Here is a 21,207-nt window from a genome sequence, read left to right on the forward strand (position 1 = left end):
CTCATAGCTACTTTATAAACAGAAAAGTATAAATGATATGAGGTTTTTGTAGTTATTCCTTTAGATTTGTTACCACTGTGTAGTTTGACAAATAATTGTAGTGACCTATGCCATTGTCTTTTGCATCTGGAGCAATTGCACCAGTTAGGTAATTTTTCCCTTTGTTTTTTAATATACAGGTTAAGGTTTAGTAATCTCTAGCTTTTCCCTTACAGTTTGTACCTCTTTGGAGCAGGAGTGTCAACTGTAGGATTTTGTTTCTCCTTTCTTTATGTTTAAATATCCACCTAAATTTTAGCAGATTAAGTTGTAAACAGTATAAGTGCAATTTCTGTCAATTGGAATATGTCTGTCTCAACATCATAGCACCTACTTTTTGTGTTCAATATGTTAACCTTGATCTTTAGCACCATTTTGGAAAGTAATAACTAAAGTAATTTGAATAACTTAAAAGTAAATCAGTTCTAGAAGTTGCAAAAACAAAAAATGACCCCCCCAACAAAACAAACTCACAAAGCTATTAAAATGACATCTACAATACAAATGACCCTAGAAAAATTATTAATGAAAATATAATTAAACATAAGAATTGAAAAAGAATGAAAATGAGAAAGGACAAAAGAAAATACTGAAGTTAAGTAATTAATAGATACAACTAGAAAAGATTTGCAAAAATAGTGAGAGGAAACAAAGCAAATCTAAAACAATCAAATACATAAAAAGAAAAGAAAAAATATCAAAACAAGCCAGAAGTTCTTCCTTTCCAAGGAAATGTTGATATCTTTTCATTTACTTCTAATTATGTTTTTTTCAAATCACCAAGTGTGGTTGGGGGTATTAGGACAGTGTAATATGTTCCTTCTCAGAACCAGTCAAACTTATTTTCCAGAACCATGTTATATGTGTGGCCTTTTCTTCAAGGGAAGCTACAAACATGATGTAGAGCTTTCAGTCTCTGTAATAGAGGAAGAGAGCACAGCACAAGTGGGTGTATTTCGGGTTTGGGTGAGATTGTCAACAATGTCTGCCACAATCTTTGATAAGATTGTTGTGAGGATTCAATGAAATAATCTAAAGTTTAAATAATTTTAACTTAAATAATTAATTATTTAAAATAAATACTTTTATTCAAAATTCAAAGAAATTAGTAATTTAAATGAATGTGCCTCTTCTATCAGGTAATCTTAAAATCTAGAGTGTGTCTTTGACTTAATTTATTCTCTGTATATAAGTCTCATAAAATCTGAGATTAGTTATTCATGCTAATTAGTTAATTTTTATTGCCTATTTCTATAAATTGGTACAAATATATTTAGGTATAAATAATATATCATTTCCAACCATGTTTTATCTAAGAAGTAGAATGGATGATTTTCAAATCTGGCTAATATTTGTGGTCCATATCCTAGTATGCATTGTGTTGAGTTTCTATTTATAGATGGGATATTCTTTGGGGTGGGGTCTAATAAAAGCCTGCTTGTCCAGAACAACACCCACCCTTCATGCCATGTCCTGCCCTGTATTTTCTGGTATGTGTTTTTTGCACTGCTTAAGGGAATTCTTTCCTATTGGTACACTTACTATGGGCATTTTTACCCCATTGAAACCATTAGTATCAATAGTGTCAGAGACTCTTTTTAGTTCTTAATCATAAAATCTTTTGATTAGCTATGAAAAATTTGAAAATTTCTAGAGTTGCTCTTCAGATTGCTTTGGATAGTATCATTTGTTCCTATCAGAATCGGAAAATTATATTTTAATTGACGAAAATGGACAAGTAACTTCCATATATTATGGTATATAGATTGTGTTTCCTAATGATTGGGAAGCATTCCATATCTATGTTTCTTTTGGAGGAAGACTGGATTCTGGAGGCTATATTTGCTCTTAGTACACAATCAAACTGAGGTACAAAAGGCAACCTGCCATTAATGAAAACACAGCAGGAGAGAGGCCTCAGTGACTTGAGCTCTCTTTCTTACTTCAGAGGCTCAAAAATGTTTCTGAATTGACAAAATGATTTCCTGGTCAGATTGAAACTATTTTTCCAGTAATACATGAAACATAGCAGGAGAGTCCCTGATTAGGTAACTCGTGGAATGGCAGCCCTAACTTAGGCTGAATGGCCTGGCTGGAAAGTGAATTGAAAATAAGCCAAATATTTAGAATATTTATTCTTGATACTAAGGCAAAAGGTAGAGGAAGTTAACTTTATAGTTCCTGGTATTCAAAGTTGTTTTATTATTCCTTCTGGAGAATGGCAGATAATGTTCAGAAAAGACCCCAAAAGGTAAATAAATCCTGGAGGTGAGCTAAGAGGGAATGTGTTTGATTGGAGTCTTTAGTTAGGCCAGAGAGAGCTAAGAAACAGAAATTGCCAAAGAATTGGAAAATAAGGAGAGAAATTTTTAGGATTCAGTATGGAGCTAAAGGACCCTCAGGGTTAGTACTTCTCCATCTTTTCAGTTTGATAAAAAAAAAAAGCTGGTAATTTATAAATTCTGTGATGTTGGGTAAAAACCTTTTGTGCAACTATGCTTGTTTTGTTTTTACTGCCTCTCATCTTTCCTTTTGTAGACATTGTCCGGAGTGATGTTGCCTTGGATAAACAGAAAGGCTGCAAAGTCGCCCAGCACCCTGACATTATGCTGGAACTCCAGAGAGAGAAGGCAGCTCAGATGCAGCTGGTCCTTCTGAAGGAGCAGTTCTCCAATACTTACAGTAATCTCATATTAACAGGTAACAGAACCTTAGAGCATTAGTCTATATCGATGACCTCTGTCAGTGAGCAAGTTAATGCTTGCAAGGTACTAGTGTGACATCCAGATGAATTCACATCTGCCTGTCTTTACCCAACTAAATGCATTTTAATTGTAATGACTCTTTTCTTCCTGTAACAGATATTTCTTGAATTCTGCAGATAATTTTGGTTCAAAGTTATGAATGATTCTCTGTTTTTTTCAAATGACAGAACCAATGAAAAAATAATGAAGTCTTATGAAAATATAGCTTTCTAAATGTGTGCCAATAGGTTTGAGAGGATTACTAAATTTGGAATCTTTTTAAGAACTAGATATTTTCTTCTTTCTGCTTATGTCCTTTCTATGAACTTAGTAAATATAAAAATGAAGTGTAAAAAAGATAATGATCTTCAGGCAGAACTGAGAATATTCTTTTCCTGATAGTGTTTGAAAGTATCTGGGGGATTTGATTTTTCTTTTTAAGCATAAAGAGGTTTCAGGCTGAACTGTACTTGCCCACATCCTTGGTTCTAGAAATAAATATGAGTTAGAGCTGCAAAGAAAAACAACATTTTGCAGGACTGCCTAGGAACCTTTCTAGTAAAGAACATGCAAGTTGCATATTTTATTAGGCTTTGTAAAGATTTTCACATGGATTCTAATGTGAGAGTCCTTTAGGGCAAGGTGAACTAAGAATAGTCTCAGTTGCCTTCACTTTCTTGGGAGCATCTAAGGTAGACTTGATGACTGATTTGAATGAACTTTTAACAAGTCAAAACTGTGTGCTTTCTTTTGTTTATGAATGGTTAAGAATGAAAAAAGATGGAGTATCTGACAGTATGAACATCTCATATTTATTTTTTGTGAACTCTCAGTTAGGAAAATTTTAACTTTTTTTTACAGGCTTCCTGGCATTTCACCAGGAATTGCTGAGTGGCAACCAAATTGTTTTGCTTTTGAAAAAGCACAAGACTCTTCCAACTTTTCATCTTGTACCTGGTGGAAAACCCAGCAGCATGAGATGAAAGCCAGGTTTAAATGTGGCTTTGGTGAGCAGAGAAGAGGATTATGGAATCCATAAGTATAGGCTGTGTTTTGCTCTTTGATAGGTCATTAAGGAGGGAAAACTTAAAAATGATTTATGGCCAATGCATGTATTTCCCTAAATTGGTTAGTAAGACTGAGTTTAAGTTTAGATGTTTGAAAAGAACATAGTTTTTTTTTTCTCCAGGTTTCTTTAGCTTATCCCAAAATGTGCACATGTATACATATTTATCTTTTTCCAATTTAGTGATTAAAATGAAATATTTTATTCCCTCTTATTTTAATAATTTTAGAATTATATTAGTGGGGTCATACCCTGTGTTCTTTATTATGCCATATAGAAGACTTTAGGGTAATTCTAACCCTAAACTGTGGATCCAGAGTATGGCTCAAGGCATATTATCTTTGAAAACACTAGTGTTCTATTGAGTTCAATGGAATCTTTCTAATTCTCAGTAACATAATCCCTTTGGATGTTTATTCACAGTTCAAACTGTTGGAATCAACATTGTCAACTTTTATCCTGACAACTTGCTTACTTTCCACTAAACAAACGTACCCTAGAGGAGAGCCTCTTTCCTGCTCTTACTTCTCCAAGCTGCTTCAAAGCGTCCTCAGGCATTCTCTGCATTTTTCACTCATAGGCCTTTGTACAGAGGTGGTACCTTGCAGCAGACAGAGCATTTGGTGTGCCCTGGTTTGTTTACGTGAAAGTTCAAAAGGTTTCGGTTCCAGGTGTTGGGGAGAGATGGAGTCATTTCAGTTTAGTACCAATGGTAAAACTATTTTAATGTCCTTTAACTAAGTCTTTGATTTTACACAGTGTGGTTTTCTAATTGTTATGAAGTTTAATCCTTGATTTCTTGTATAAATCTTGAGAACATGGTCTCCAGACAGCTAAACATAATATTTAAACATAACTAAACTAAGTTTTGTAAATATTTCCCTTTTCCGTGATGAATGTATATTGGTAAGGAGGATGAAGTTGAAGGGGTAGAGACCACTCTTACGAATTGACTTTCTTTACCAACATATTCAGAACACCCGCTTGAGGGTTTCTACTTGCTGATAGTCTACTTATTTTTTAATAGCTCTGGCATAGTGTATGAAATTTTTGTAATGAAGTACTTAGAAAACTAGGCCACTAAAATCTCAGGAAAAGTTAAGTTTTTCAAAGTTTTTCCTACCCTCCCATATTATTTACAGACTTTCATGTATATAGTTTTGAGTGTATAATAATTGCTTTGTGACAAGTTAGTGGTATATATAACAATATGTTTGAAAGGTGTAGGTCCCCAATCTGATGGCACCTACTCTTGTTTAGGGCAGACCTTCCTCATTAACCATGGTCAGACTTATGTTGTAGTCTCCTTTGGAAACATTGTCATAGACATAGCCAGAATTAGTGCTTTACTATTTTCCTGGGTATTTATTAATCTAATCAAATTAGCATCTGAAATGAACCATCACACCCTTCATCATATGATATACTTAAGAAGTAATTGAGAAGTGAAACCTCTGTGTTATCCTACTCTTTATATGTGCTTAAAGTAGTAAACAATTATAACCATTGACACACTTGATGTGAATTTGTGCTTTTGAAATAAAGTATACATTTATTCAGTCTCTCCTAATTCCTAATGGTGGTTTGAGTTTTAGAATAAATTACTGAAATTAGAGTTCATTTAAAAATATTTTCAGGGCTGGGTGGTGGTGGAGCATGCCTTTAATCCCAGCACTCGGGAGGCAGAGGCAGGCGGATCTCTGTGAGTTCGAGGCCAGCCTGGGCTACAGAGTGAGTTCCAGGACAGGCTACAAAGCTACACAGAGAAACCCTGTCTCAAAAAACAAAACAAAACAAAACAAAAATTTTAGGATCTTTATCCAGGGCAGCAATTCTCAGGTTTGAGAGAGCAAAGATTTCTTTATTAAGAATCAAGTAAACTGGGTGGTGGTGGCACATGCCTTTAATCCCATTTCTTGGGAGGCAGAGGTAGGCCAGCTTGGTCTACAGAATGATTTCTGGGACAGCCAGGACTATTACACAGGGAAACCCTGTCTCAAAAAACAAAACAAAAACAACAAAAAAGAATCAAGTAATAGAGCTTATTTGTGCAATAAAGAGGATTTATAGCAGCTTATTTCCTGCATGGGTGGGGAATGAATAATCAAAATAACTTGATTTAATTTGAAGCAATTGTTTACCAAAGTGCTCATTGCATACTACTGTTTTCTGCTGTCACTCACAAATACTGTACCATGTGAACTTAATGAGTATTGTATAGTCAGCCTTCCGCATGATGTTTCTATGTCAGTTGTTGCCTGTCACCATCCAGACCCTGGTGATCTGTTTATTGGCTCATCTGTAGTCCATGACTACGAATGCATTACTGAATACTATTGGGTCAATGATATCAGATCATGAACGATTGGCCCTTATATCATGATGTTATAGCTTCTTGATAATATATTTTCTCTCCTTTTGTGATAATTAGGAGCTGTAAGGACAAGAGAACTGGAAGGAATTGTGTCATTCAAAAAATTTTCTGCTAACTAGTTAAACAGGAAAATTGTGAGCATATGACTGATTTTTCTAAGGCAGATGATTTTTTTTTCCCCTGAGACAGGGTTTCTCTGTGTAGTTTTGGTGCCTGTCCTGTATCTCGCTCTGTAGACCAGGCTGGCCTCAAACTTACAGAGATCTGCCTGGCTCTGCCTCCCGAGTGCTGGGATTAAAGGCGTGCGCCACCACTGCCCGGCTCAAGGCAGATGATCTTCCTGGTCCTTTTGTGCTTAGTACAGTAGTTCTCAACCTCCCTAATGCTGCAGCCCTTTAATATAGTTCCTCAGGTTGGGACTCCAACCATAAATTACTTTCATTGCCACCTCATAACTGTAATTTTGCTACTGTTATGAATCATAATGTAAATATCTGTATTTTTTGATGGTCTTAGGTGAACCCTGTGAAAGGATCATTTGATCCCAGAGGGGTCACGATTTAAGGTTGAGAACTGCTGATTCAGTACAAGGAACAACTCACTCAAAGTTCTCATGTTTCTTACTTTATCTAAGGAAGAGTCTTCCTCCAATAAATTAACCTTTCTCTTTTGTTGTAAAAGTAATGCATATACATTGAAGAAAACTTAGCAACTCACTGTACCAAAAGATAACAGATAAACCCAGTTCTCTATACCTCAGGTTCTTCACACCATCTCTGTACTGAACATGTATAGCATTTTTCTTCTCATTATTCCCTAAAAAACACAATGTCATACAACTGTTTACATAGTACTTCTATTGTGCCAGAATACTATGTGTATTAGTAAGCTTTTCATTAGTATCAAAATGCTTGACATAAAGTACTTATTAAGGAAAGACTTTCATTTAATTTTCAGTACTGAAAGTTCAAAGTCTAAATTACATTTGAAGGTTGTGTTAGAAGGGCCACCTCTTGCTTGATTCAAATTATGGATGGTTATGTATATATGGAATTATGAAACAGAGGAAGAGTTAGGGTCATTCTTGCTATTTTTATTGCATTCCTCTCATAAGAACTATCTTTCAGAGACAGGATCTCTCAGTTAAGGGTCTCCCACTAGATCACATGTTGTAAAGGTTCTACCACTTCCCAATATTGCCATTTATTAAGCTTTCAATAGATGGACACGTGACTCATGGGAGTAAGTAATTAGAGATTATTTAAAGCGTGAAAGAGTTTTTATGCATAGATGATACACGCATATAATACCAGTTTGTATAAGTGACTCAATTATTTTTGAATTTTTTTTTTTGGTTTTTTTTTTTTTTTTTTTTTGAGACAGGGTTTCTCTGTGTAGCTTTGGAGCCTTTCCTGGAACTCATTCTGTAACCCAGGCTGGCCTTGAACTCACAGAGATTCTCCTCTGCCTCCCAAGTGCTGGGATTAAAGGTGTGTGCCACCACTGCCCAGCTTTATTCTTGAATTTTGGTATTCATAGAGAATCATGAAATCCCTCATGATTACTAAGAATAACTGTTTTTATTTTTTCATATTTAAAAATAATTAAAATATGTGATGTGTGCAGTTCTAGATATATTTTTATAACTAAAATTCTATGTTGAAAAGAGAACATGGTAGATGAGACACATGTATGGAATGCTAGAATCCGTGGGAAATAAATCAGTAATAGTTGAGTGCAGCCTTTCTAAGATGTGGGTGATAGCAGGAAAAATTAGTTTTAGTAAGAAACAAAGAAAGAAACCTTCAGAAAACAGAAGCAGAGAGTCCAGAGTCCATTTTGGACTCTTCTTATTGAATTCAGTTTTCAAACCTGAATTATCTTCATTCATCACCTCATTCATTCAGACTTGTATTTATATTTTCTTGGATATCACTCATGTGTATTGTCCTCTTAGAGTTCAGTGAAGTGTTTGTGTCCTTGTTGAATTCCTTGAACTCTTTAATAAAGTTTATAGCTTTTTTTCCCCTTTTTCATCTGTCTCCTTGGGTTTGTCTAGGCAGTTTTTATTAGAGAATATTCTGTAGACTTGGTGGGATATTAAATAATATAAGCAAATATAAAAAATGCTATAGGAACATAAAAAAATTGATCTTCTCACCCATGTATTATCACTTGGGCTGGAGGCTTTTGTAATTCAAGAAAAACTGTTTGTGGTAAACAGATCTTTTAGCTCACATTTACTGAGTGCGTGAGGTGACAAGCTCTGCCATGCTGCTTCTGTTGTCACCAATGGCTTCTGTACCTCTTGAGGACAGAAATCAAGTCAGGTTTCCTTTTACTAAACAATGTTAAGCATTGTAGTGGGAGGGAGAAGGAATTAAGAAATGATATTTCCTGCAGAGAACTTGTAGTCATGAATTACAATTAATGGAATTCTTTGCATTTATAAGGTGTCTTAAAATTTAACTTAAATTGCTATTTAAAATACTGAAATCAATTAAGAAAAAGATAAGGAAATATAAAGAAGAAATATATAAATGTATAAAAAAGAAACATAACTGACAGTGAATTATGTGGGACAATGTTAACCAACAGAATAAACATTCATAGAAATGTAAGTAAACATTAAAGTGTTAATTTGGAAAGTATCCTAGATAAGGCAGAAGTGTGGCTCTGGAAGCAAAGGTCCCTTCCTTCACAGCTCACTCTGGAAACCCAGAGCAAGTGTCACTAGGCTGCATTTCCATATCCAGCCTGAAGACTATTTAATATATATAATGGAGAAAGCCAGAAGTTCACAGTGTTCCATGAGAAACTGGAACTGAGAAATACGCTCTGAGTTCTAGCTACCACAAAGCGATGGGCTTGGTACCTGTGCCCCACAACTACAAGGAATCACTTGGAGGTAAGGGTACTTGTGTCCTTTCCCCATGAAGGACTGCAAAGAATCAGGCCTTCTCTGCTCTAGTTCTCAGAGGGGAATTGCATACTGACGTTATACCCCTGCCTAGGCCTTTCTTCTTCACTCTTACGCTTCTCTCCTTTGGTAGTTCATTTCAATGTAGTAGGCCAGTGTTGTTCTGTCTTTTATGTTTCCTTCAAGTTTTCAGGTCAGTCTGGGCTTGGGAGTGTTCATGCTTCAGCTTCCTGGGATAGTCTGATTACATTTCTTTTCCTCTTTCTCTTTTCATTCTCTTTAGCTGGAGCTTCCTTGTCTCCTCCCTTCATCTTTATTGTTTCCTCTTCTATTCACTTTTCCTTCTTCTGATTTTCCAATGGAATCTAATGCTAGTTGCTAGTCTTATTCTACTTATTTCCTTTTTATTTTACTCTGAGTAACTAATATCTTAGTGTACACTATACCACCCTTGGTCTTTTAGTCTCCTCAGATGTTTTGAGTTGAAGAAGTGGTTGATAAATCAGCTATTACTATATTTTTGTAGTGAAACTATCCATGGGTGTGCTTATTTACACAGATAGTAATCTGCATTTGGGGTAGTGCTGGAGTGCAAGCCTAGTGCCCTGAGCTTGTGGCTGGGGGTTTCGCTTTTAAACTATACTCCCAATCCAGTGTAATAATAACACCTCAAACCTATTATAATCTACTAACACTTGAATACTGCAAATGCTACTACTAAATGAATGTGGGTGATTTTTAAAAATCCAGGCAATGGCCTAATCCCAGATTTGCACAAATAAACATGAAATATCAAGGTAACATAATTCCTCTGAAAATTACCAATTTCGTAGTAATGGAATACAATGAGCATTAATTATGTGAAATTCCAGACAAAGAATTGGAAAGAATGACTATAACCATGTTTAATGACGTCAAAAGAGTACATGAACAAATCTTAAATGAATTTTAAAAGGACATATCCTCTTCTGAAACAGGATAAGAAAGAGGATTCAATAAAGAAAGGTGTACTAAAAAAATCAAATTGAAAATTTGGAAAGATTGTAGAGTCAGAGTGGATGGAGGACACCAGGAGAACATGGCCCACTGAATCAACTAAGCAGGGCTCACATGGGCTCACAGAGACTGAAGCGGCAAGCACAGGGCCTGCATGAGTCTGCACCAGGTCCTCTGCATATATATTATGGGCGATGGCTTGGTGTTTGTGGGACTCCTAACAGTGTGAGCGGGTGTATCTTTGACTCTTTTGCCTGCTCTTGGGACTCTTTTCCTCCTGTTGGGTTGCCTTGTCCAGCTTTGATATGAGGACTTTTTTTTATTGTCTTACTGTGTCTTGCTTTGTCGTGTTTGGTTGTCTCTTGGAAACCTATAGTGGGTAGCCATTCCAGTTTTGGTCTGGAAGTTCCAACCCCCATTGAGGCTTTGGTAACTATCACTCCCATAAGGCGGGGTCTGGGACGTGCCCTGCTCTCTTGGTGCTGGGAGCTAGAGGTGGACGGAGGAGAGTTCTCCAGAGAACATCGCCGGACTTTTGCTGCGTCTTTCCCAGAACCTTCAACCTAACTATCCCTTCATTTGTAAGTTATGCCATTAAATAAATCTCCTTTTAACTATGTGGAGTGGCCTTAATAATTTCACCAATAGAAACCTGCTCTGAAGGAAATGGAGAGGGAGTGGATTTGGGGGAGGGGGAAAGTGAGGCTGGAGGACTGGAGAGAGGAGAAACTGATCAGGATGTATTATATGAGAGAAGAATTCATTTTCAATAAAAATAAAAGAAAATAGAAATAAAAGAAAAAGTCAAATCAGATAAACAACAGCAATAAACTATAAAACATCTCAGTGAAAGGACTCACCAATAGAATAGACCAATTGGAAGACAGATTATCAGAGCTTGAAGACAAAGTAGATTGAAATAATCAGACAATGATAAAGATAGTATATTAAGAAAGAACACATAGATATAAGATCTATGGAATATTATTAAAAGACTAATCTATGAACCAAGGAAATAAAAGAGGGAGCAGGAGCTCAAGTTAAAGGCATAGAAAACATATTCAATAAAGTAATAGGAGAAAATAACCCAAACCCAGGTAGAGAGATTTTTCATGCAGATAGAGGAGGCATTTATAATGCAAAACAAATGATACCAGAAAAGAACCTCCTCATGTCATACTGTAGTAAAAAATTATGAACATGAAAGACTATATAAACCAGAAAACAACAGCAAATTTCTCAACAGAAATTTTAAAAGCCAGGAGAACATGGGATGTTGAATATCAAGCTTTGGAAGATGGTAGCTGTCAGCCCAGCAAATTGATTCATGAATGAAAAACTTTCCATGATAAGCATGAACTAGAGGAACTCATGACTAAGCTGGGATGGCAGGAATCCTGTATACAGAACCCTATAAACAAAAGAAAAGGAAAACTACATCTACGACGTCACAAGAAAGGGTGAACTGCCCTAGAATAGTAAATAGGCAAATGAAAATTTAAGGAAGTATCAGACATTGAAAAACAATAATGAGTACATCTTTAATCACTCTGATTTTTTTTTGAGATTTTGCTTGCTTTTATTTTATGTCTGTGGATGTTTTTCTTACATGTATGCCTATGAAACACATGTGTGCAGTATCCATGGAGGCTGGAAGAGGATGCCAGATATCCCTGGGATTGGAGCTACAGATGGTTGTTAGCTGCCCTGTGGATGCTGGGAATTGAACGCAGGTCCTCCAGAAGAGCCAGTGCTCTTAACTGCTAAGGTATCTCCCTTTCCACAGTAACTCTGAATCTTAATGTTCTCAATTCTCCAAGTAAAGGCTAGCAAACTGGATTAGAAAATATGATCCAGGAAATACACCTCATTGGCCAAGACAAACATAGCCTTAGGGTGAAAAATGGAAAAAAGATATTCCAAGCTAATGAAATTAGAGAGCAAGCAGATGTAGCAATACTAATATCTGGCGAATTAGAGTTCAAGCTTAGAAGTGAAAGAAGCTAATTTCTTTTTGAAAAATCCGTCATGAGAATGTTGTAACTCTTAATATATGTTCATTGAATACCAGTGCACCTAATGTCATAAAGCAAAAGGTGCAGATTCACCTTTCCACAGTATTAGTAGGAGACTTCAATACCTCACTCTCATGAACAGACAGGTCATCTGAACAAAAAAGTAAGCAAAAAGACACCAGAATTCTAAAAAAATGAATAAATTTATGTACACGTTTGACCTACCAAAATTAAACCAAGAGGATTTCAACAACTTAAACAGATCTATAACAAGTAATGAGATTGAAGCAGAATTAAAAAAAAAATATCTCCCAAGTAAAAGGAAGTCCAGGCTCTGATGGATTCCTCACTCAATCCCACCCAACCTTTAGGAATTAATACCATCCTTCTCAAATTGTCCCATTATGCAGAAAGGAAAGGAATAACAATGAACCTATTCTACAAAGCTGAACTGGAAAAGGAAACAGCAAACAAAAAAAATTATAGTCTAATCTCTGTGACGAACATGGATGTAAAAATTTTCAATAAAATACTTGGAAACCATCATTGCTTGTGTCCTCTCAGTAAATCTTTCCTCATCCCAAGTCCTTAGTTGCCTCAGAACTGATGCTTGTCCCTAAGTAGTATGTAAGTGGAGTAATGAAGTAGTCATTTGTATGATTTATTTCAGTTAGAATAATATTTTTGAGGTTCAGTACTTTGTTGCATAGATCAACATTTCATTCCTTTTTAACTTGATGAGCATTATTTCATTATATGTATAGTCTATAACTTACTTATTCATATGTAGGAGTTAGATTGTTTTATTTTGTGGGAAATGCCTATTTAATTTTACAAAGTATCCCTCAGTCTGTTTTCCAAAGTGACTAAACCACTTTGTGTGTTAAACTTTTGGTTTCTTCACATCCTAACCAGCAGTTGGTACTGTCAGTCTAAATTTTAGCTATTCTTACGCATGAATAATGGTATTCTCTTATGGTTTTAATTAGCATTTCTCCCCTTATAATTTATAGTCTAATTAGGCGAAGAATATTTTTCAATGTTATCTATCGTCCACTTAAGAACATAGTATATCTTTCCACCTGTTCTACTATGTCATTTGACAATATTTTATCATTTTCTTCCTATGACCTCATTATTGATTTATTCTTTAATGTTTCAGTTTTGTTAATGTCAAGGGTAAATTTTCTTATTTTTAAAAAATAAATTTTCTACAATAGAAAGGACTAATATTCAGCTCATGTTCATTTCCTTTACCAAATTTTCATTGTGTGTGTGTGTGTATGTGCTTTATTTCTTTTTACTTTTTTGTTTTAAGTTGTATGTATCCTGTCTGTGGAGCTAATTACAATGTTCATGAGAAGACATGTAGGGTTGGGGTGCCCATTTTCTTCTTGCTAGTTCAAGAAATTCCAGACAGGTATAGATGGGCACAAGCAGGCAAGCACAGTTACCTGCTTGCTGTAGGAGGCTGTAATGATTGTGTTCCTGGTGCAAAATTGCTGGGAGCTGTAGGTGGGCCTACTGCAGGAGGCCATGGTCGGCACCTGGGTATCTTTTCTTTCAATTTTTAGATTTCGTGTGTGTGTGTGTGTGTGTGTGTGTGTGTGTTAATGTGTGTGGGTATGCCTGTGTGCATGCAGGTGCCCACACAGGCCAGGGGTTTTGAATTCCATGGAGATGGAGCTACCAGCAAGTTAATGTGGGTTCTGGGAACTCACCTTGGGCCCTCTTTAAGATTGGTATGTGCTTTTATTTTTTATTTTTTTGATTTTTCTTTTTTTTCCTTTTCTCTTTTTTTCTATTTTATTTTATAATTTAATTTAATTTTACATAGCAGCCACGGATTCCCTTGTTCTCCCCCCCCCACCTTCCTCCCAGCCCACCCCCCATTCCCATCTCCTCCAGGGCAAAGATTACCCTGAGGATTGAGTTCAACTTGGTAGATTCAGTCCAGGCAGGTCCAGTCCCCTCCTCCCAGGCTGAGCCAAGTGTCCCTGTATAAGCCCCAGGTTCCAAACAGCCAGCACATGTACTGAGGACAGGTCCCGGTCCCACTGCCTGGATGCCTCCCAAACAGATCAAGCTAATCAACTGTCTCACTTATCCAAAGGGCCTGATCCAGTTGGGGGCTCCTCAGCTATTGGTTCATAGTTCATGTGTTTCCATTCGTTTGGCTATTTGTCCCTGTGCTTTATCCAACCTTGGTCTCAACAATTCTCGCTCATACAAACCCTCCTCTTTCTTGCCAATTGGACTACTGGAGCTCCACCTGGGGCCTGGCTGTGGATCTCTGCAACCGGTTCCCTCAGTCATTGGATGAGGTTTCTAGAATGACAATTAGGGTGTTTGGCCATCCTATCACCAGAGTAGGTCAGTTCAGGCTTTCTCTGGACCATTGCCAGCAGTCTATTGTGGAGGTATCTTTGTGAATTTCTGTGGACCTCTCTAGCACTTTGCTTCTTCCTATTCTCATGTGGTCTTCATTTATCATGGTCTCTTATTCCTTGTTCTCCCTCTCTGTTCTTGATCCAGCTGGGATCTCCTACTACCCCAAGCTCTCTTTCCCTTGACCCTTGCCCTTCATTACCCCCACTCACGTCCATGTTGTTCATGTAGATCTCATCCATTTCTCTGTCATTGGGCAATCCCTGTGTCTTTCTTGGGGTCCTGTTTTCTAGGTAGCCTCCCTAGAGTTGTGAGTAGCAGTCTAGTCATCTTTGTTTTATATCTAGTATCCTCCTATGAGTGAGTACATACCATGTTTGTCTTTCTGAGTCTGGGTTACCTCATTCAGAATGATTTTTTTCTAGTTTCATCCATTTGCCTGCAAACCTCATGATGTCATTGTTTTTCTCTGCTGAGTAGTATTCCATTGTGTATATGTACCACATTTTATTTATCCATTCTTCAGTTGAAGGGCATCTAGGTTGTTTCCAGATTCTGGCTATTACAAACAATGCTGATATGAACATAGCTGAGCAAGTGTCCTTGTGGTATGATTGAGCATTCCTTGGGTATGTGCCCAAGAGTGGTATAGCTGGATCTTGGGGGAGATGGATTCCCAATTTTCTAAGAAAGTGCCATATTGATTTCCAAAGTGGTTGTACAAGCTTGCATTCCCACCAGCAGTGGAGGAGAGTTCCCCTAACTACACATCCTCTCCAACATAAGCTGTCTTCAGTGTTTTTGATCTTAGCCATTCTGACAGGTGTAAAGTGGTATCTCAGAGTCGTTTTGATTTGCATTTCCCTGACGATTAGGGATGTTGAACAATTCCTTAAATGTCTTTCAGCCATTTGAGTTTCCTCTGTTGAGAATTCTGTTTGGTTCTATAGCCCATTTCTTAATTGGACGGTTGGGCATTTTGATGTCTAATTTCTTGAGTTCTTTATATATTCTGGATATCAGTCCTCTGTCAGATGTGGGATTGGTGAAGACCTTTTTCCATTCTGTAGGCTGTCGTTTTGCCTTCTTGACCATATCCTTTGCTCTACAAAAGCTTCTCAGTTTCAAAAGGTCCCATTGATTGTTTCTCTCAGTGTCTGTGCTACTGGTGTTATATTTAGGAAGTGATCTCCTATGCCAATGTGTTCAAGACTCCTTGTAGCTTGAGTATTCCTGCCTGGCCCACAGTCAGGACAAATCTCTCTCACCTGCCAGTCCCACAGCCACTCAGACCCGACCAAGTAAACACAGAGACTTATATTGGTTACAAACTGTATGGCCGTGGCAGGCTGCTTGCTAACTGTTCTTACAGCTTAAATTAATCCATTTTCATTAATCTATACCTTGCCACATGGCTCATGGCTTACTGGCATCTTCACATGCTGTTTGTCATCGTGGAGGCTGGCAGTGTCTTTCTGACTCAGCCTTCCACTTCCCAGCTTTATTCTCCTCCTTGTCCCGCCTACACTTCCTGCCTAGCCAATGGCCAATCAGTGTTTTATTTATTGACTAATCAGCAACACATTTGCCATACAGAACATCCCAAAGCACTTCCCCCCCCTTTTTTTTTCCAAAAAGGAAGTTTTTAACCTTAACAAAGTAAAATTACATATAATTTGGGAATTTGGGCGTACCTTCTTTTACATTTGCCATACAGAACATCCCACAGCAACCCCTTCCTACTTTCTTTTCTATCATGTTCAGAGTAGCTGGATTTATGGTGAGGTCTTTGATCCACTTGGACTTAAGTTTTGTGCACGGTGACAGATATGGATCTATTTGCAGCCTTCTACACGTTGATATCCAGTTATGCCAGCACCATTTGTTCAAGATGCTTTCTTTTCTCCATTGTATAGTTTTGGCTTCTTTGTCAAAAATTATATGTTCATTGGTATGGGGATTACTGTCAGGGTCTTGAATTCGATTCCATTGGTCCACATGTTGGTTTTTATGCCAGTACCAAGCTGTTTTTATTACTGTAGCTCTATAGTAGAGCTTGAGGTCAGGGAGCATGATGCCTCCAGAGGTTGTTTTATTGTACAGGATTCTTTCGGCTATCCTGGGTTTTTTGTTTTTCCATATGAAGTTGAGTATTAGTCTTTTCAGGTCTGTGAAGAATTGTGTTGGTATTTTGATGGGGATTGCATTGAATCTGTAGATTGCTTTTGGTAAGATTGCCATTTTTACTATGTTAATCCTGCCTGTCCATGACCATGGGAGATCTTTCCATTTTCTGACATCTTCTTCAATTTCTTTTTTCAGGGACTTAAAGTTCTTGTTATATAGGTCCTTCACTTGCTTGGTTAGTGTTACCCCAAGGTATCATTTTTGGCTATTGTAAAAGGTGATGTATCTCCGATTTCCTTCTCAGCCTGTTTGTCAATTGTATATAGGAGGGCTACTGATCTTGTATCCTGCTATGTTGCTGAAGGTGTTTATAAGCTGTATCAGTCCTTGGTTGAGTCTTTGGGGTCACTCAAGTATACTATCATGTCATCTGCAAATAGGGAAAGCTTTACTTCTTCCTTTCCAATTTGTATTCTCTTAATCTCCTTATGTTGTCTTATTGCTCTGGCTAGAACTTCAAGTACTATATTGAATAAGTATGGGGAGAGCGGACAGTCTCGCCTCATTCCTGATTTTAGTGGAATCGCTTTGAATTTCTCTCCATTTAATTTGATGTTGGCTGTTGGCTTGCTGTAAATTGCCTTTATTATGTTTAGGTAAGTTCCCTGATCACTCCAAGACCTTTATCATGAAGGGGTGTTGGATTTTGTCAAATGCCTTTTCTGCATCTAGTGAGATGATCATGTGGTTTTTTTTCTTTGAGTTTGTTTATATAGTGTATTACATTGACGGACTTTCATATGTTGAACCACCCTTGCATCCCTGGGACGAAGCCTATTTAATCATGGTGGATAATTGTTTTGATATGTTCTTGGAGTCTGTTTGCCAGTATTTTATTGAGTATTTTTGCAACAGTGTTCATGAGGGAGATCGGTCTGTAGTTCTCTTTCTTTGTTGTATCCTTGTTTGGTTTAGGAATCAGGATAATTGTAGCCTCATAGAAGGAGTTTGGTAATGTTCTTTCTCTTTCTATTGTGTGGAACAATTTCAAGAGTATTGGTATTAACTCTTCTTTGAAGATATGGTAGAATTTTGCACTGAAACCATCTGGTCCTGGGCTTTTTTTGGTTGGGAGACTTTTAATGACTGATATTTCCTTAGGGGGTTATTGGACTATTTAAATAGTTTATCTGGTCTTGATTTAACTTAGGTATATGGTACCTATCCAGAAAATTAACCGTTTCTTTTATATTTTCCAGTTTTGTGGAGTAGAGGTTTTTGAAGTATGACCTGATGATTCTCTGAATTTCCTCATTGTCTGTTGTTATGTCCCCCTTTTCATTTCTGATTTTGTTAATTTGGATGCTCTCTCTCTGTCTTTTGTTAGTTTGGATAAGGACTTGTCTATCTTGTTGATTTTCTCAAAGAACCAACTCTTTGTTTCATTAATTTTTTGTATTGTTCTTTGTTTCTATTTTATTGATTTCAGCTCTCAATTTGATAATTTCCTGGCGTCTATTCTTCCTGCAAGACTTTGCTTCTTCTTGTTCTAGAGCTTTCAGGTGTGCTGTTAAGTCACTAGTGTGAGATTTCTCCAACTTCTTTATGTGGGCATTTAGTGCTATGAATTTCCCTCTTAGCACTGCTTTCATAGTGTCCCATAAGTTTGGGTATGTGGTGTCTTCATTTTCATTGATCTCTAGGAAGTCTTTAATTTTTCTTTATTTCTTCCTTAACCCATTGGTGATTCAGTTGAGCATTATTCAGTTTCTATGAGATTGTAGGTTTTCTGTAGTTCTTGTGGTTGTTGAAATCTAACTTTAAACCATGGTGGTCTGATAGAACGCAGGAGGTTATTCCAATTGTTTTGTATCTGTTGAGATTTACTTTGTGGCCAAGTATGTGGTAGATTTTAGAGGTTCCATGGGGTGCTGAGAAGAAGGTATATTCTTTTTTGTTAGGATGGAATGCTCTGTAGATATTGATTAAGTCCATTTGAGTCATAATATCAGTTAAGTCCTTTATTTCTCTGTTAAGTTTCGTTTTGGGAGATCTGTTCAGTTGTGATAGTGGGGTATTGAAATCTCCCACTATTAATGTGTGGGGTTTTATATGTGGTTTAAGCTTTAGTAAGGTTTCTTTTACATATGTGTGTGCCCTTGTGTTTGGGGCCTAAATGTTCAGAATTGAAACTTTATCTTGGTGGATCTTTCCTGTGATGAGTATGTAATGCCCTTCTTTTTTTTTTTTTTTTTTTTTTTTTTTTTTTTTTTTTTTTTTTTTGGTTTTTCGAGACAGGGTTTCTCTGTGTAGCTTTGCGCCTTTCCTGGAACTCGCTTTGGAGACCAGGCTGGCCTCGAACTCACAAAGATCCGCCTGGCTCTGCCTCCCGAGTGCTGGGATTAAAGGCGTGCGCCACCACCGCCCGGCTTAATGCCCTTCTTGATCTCTTTTGATTGATTTTAGTTTGAAGTCTATTTTGCTGGATATTAGGATGGCTACACCTGCTTACTTCTTAAGACCATTTGATTGGAAAGTCTTTTCTTAGCCTTTTATTCTTAGGTAGTGTCTATCTTTGAATTTGAGGTGTATTTCTTGTATGCAGCAGAAAGATGGGTCCTGCTTTCGTATCCATTCTGTAAAGCCTGTGTCTTTTTATAGGTGAATTAAGTCCATTGATATTAAGGGATATTAATGACCAGTGATTGTTCATTCCTGTTATTTTTTGGTGGTAGTGTGTGTGTACTTGTCTTCTTCAGGGTTTACTGCTGTGGCATTATCTATTGCCTGTGTTTTAGAGGGTGTATCTGACTTCTTTAGGTTGGAATTTTCCTTCTAGTGCTTTCTGTAGGGCTGGGATTGTGGATAAGTATTGTTTAAATCTGGCTTTGTCTTGGAATGTCTTGTTCACTCCGTCTATGATGATTGAAAGTTTTACTGGTTATATTAGTCTAAGCTGGCATCCATGGTCTCTTTTTTTTTTAATTTTTATTTTTATTTTGCAATACAATTCAGTTCTACATATCAGCCACGGATTCCATTGTTCTCCCCACTCCGGCCCCCTCACCTTCCCCCCAGCCCACCCCCCATTCCCACCTCCTCCAGGGCAAAGCCTCCCCCACGGACTGAGATCAACCTGGTAGACTCAGTCCAGGTAGGTCCAGTCCCCTCCTCCCAGGCCGAACCAAGCGATGCTGCATAGGCCCCAGGTTTCAAACAGCCAACTCATGCAATGAGCACAGGACCCAGTCCCACTGCCTGGATGCCTCCCAAACAGATCAAGCCAATCAAGTGTCTCACCCATTCAGAGGGCCTGATCCAGTTGGGGATCCCTCAGCCATTGGTTCATAGATCATGTGTTTCCATTCGTTTGGCTATTTGTCCCCGTGTTTTATCCAATCTTGGTCTCAACAATTCTCGCTCATATAAACCCTCCTCATTCTCACTAATTGGACTCCCAGAGATCCACCCGGGGCCTAGCCATGGATCTCTGCATCCAGATCCCTCAGTAGTTGGATGGGGTTTCTAGCATGACAATTAGGGTGTTTGGCCATCCCATCACCAGAGTAGGTCAGTTTGCCTGTCAGAATGGCTAAGATCAAAAACACTGAAGACACCTTATGCTGGAGAGAATGTGTAGCTAGGGGAACTCTCCTCCACTGCTGGTGGGAATGCAAGCTTGTACAACCACTTTGGAAATCAATATGGTGCTTTCTTAGAAAATTGGGAATCCATCTCCCCCAAGATCCAGCTATACCACTCTTGGGCATATACCCAAGGAATGCTCAATCACACCATGGTCTCTTAGTGTCTGCATTACATCTGTCCAGGTCCTTCTGGCTTTCAAAGTCTCCATTGAGAAATCGGGTGTTATTCTGATGGGTTTGCCTTTATAAGTCTTTTTTTCCTTTGCTGCTGTTAATATTCTTTCTTTATTCTGTACATTTAGTTGTTTAATTATTATGTGGCGAGGGGACTTTTTTTGCGGGTCTAGTCTGTTTGGTGTTCTATAGGCTTCTTGTATCTTCATAGGCATTTCCTTCTTTAAGTTGGGAAAGTTTTCTTCTATGATCTTGTTGAATATATTTTCTGTGCCTTTGAGTTGGTATTCTTCTCCTTTCCCTATTATTTGTAGGTTTGGTCTTTTCATGGTGTCCCAAATTTCTTGGACATTTTGGGTCATGACTTTGTTGGCTTTAGTGTTTTCTTTGACTGATGAATCTATTTCTTCTATTGTATCTTCAATGCCAGAGATCCTCTCTTCCATCTCTTGCATTCTGTTGGTTATATTTGCATCTGAAGTTCCTGTTCGTTTACTCAGATTTTCTATTTCCAGCATTCCCTCTGTTTGTGTCTTCTTCATTTTTTCTATTTCCCTTTTCAGGTCTCGGACTGTTTCCTTCATCTGTTTTGTTGCTTTTTCATGATTTTCTTTCAGGGATTTATTGTTTTTTTCTGCTTTGTCCTTTCCTCTAGTTTTTTATAGTGTTCTTCCCATTTTTTGTTTGTCTTTTCCTCAATTTCATTTGTGATTTCTT

General features: G+C 37.5%; 1 protein-coding gene across 2 annotated transcripts in view; it reads left to right on the forward strand.

The window, feature by feature from the left end:
• Positions 1–21,207, forward strand: part of Hpse2 (heparanase 2 (inactive)) — a 669,816-nt gene that overhangs the window by 110,163 nt on the left and 538,446 nt on the right. For both annotated transcript variants that reach the window (XM_052713473.1, XM_052713474.1), the window contains exon 3: positions 2,578–2,739. In XM_052713473.1, coding sequence (XP_052569433.1) covers positions 2,578–2,739 — 162 coding nt within the window. The remainder of the gene's footprint in view (positions 1–2,577; positions 2,740–21,207) is intronic.

Source organism: Peromyscus californicus, unplaced genomic scaffold (assembly GCF_007827085.1).
Source record: "Peromyscus californicus insignis strain IS unplaced genomic scaffold, ASM782708v3 Scaffold_4__1_contigs__length_199733344, whole genome shotgun sequence".
NCBI classification, from domain to species: Eukaryota; Metazoa; Chordata; class Mammalia; order Rodentia; family Cricetidae; genus Peromyscus; species Peromyscus californicus.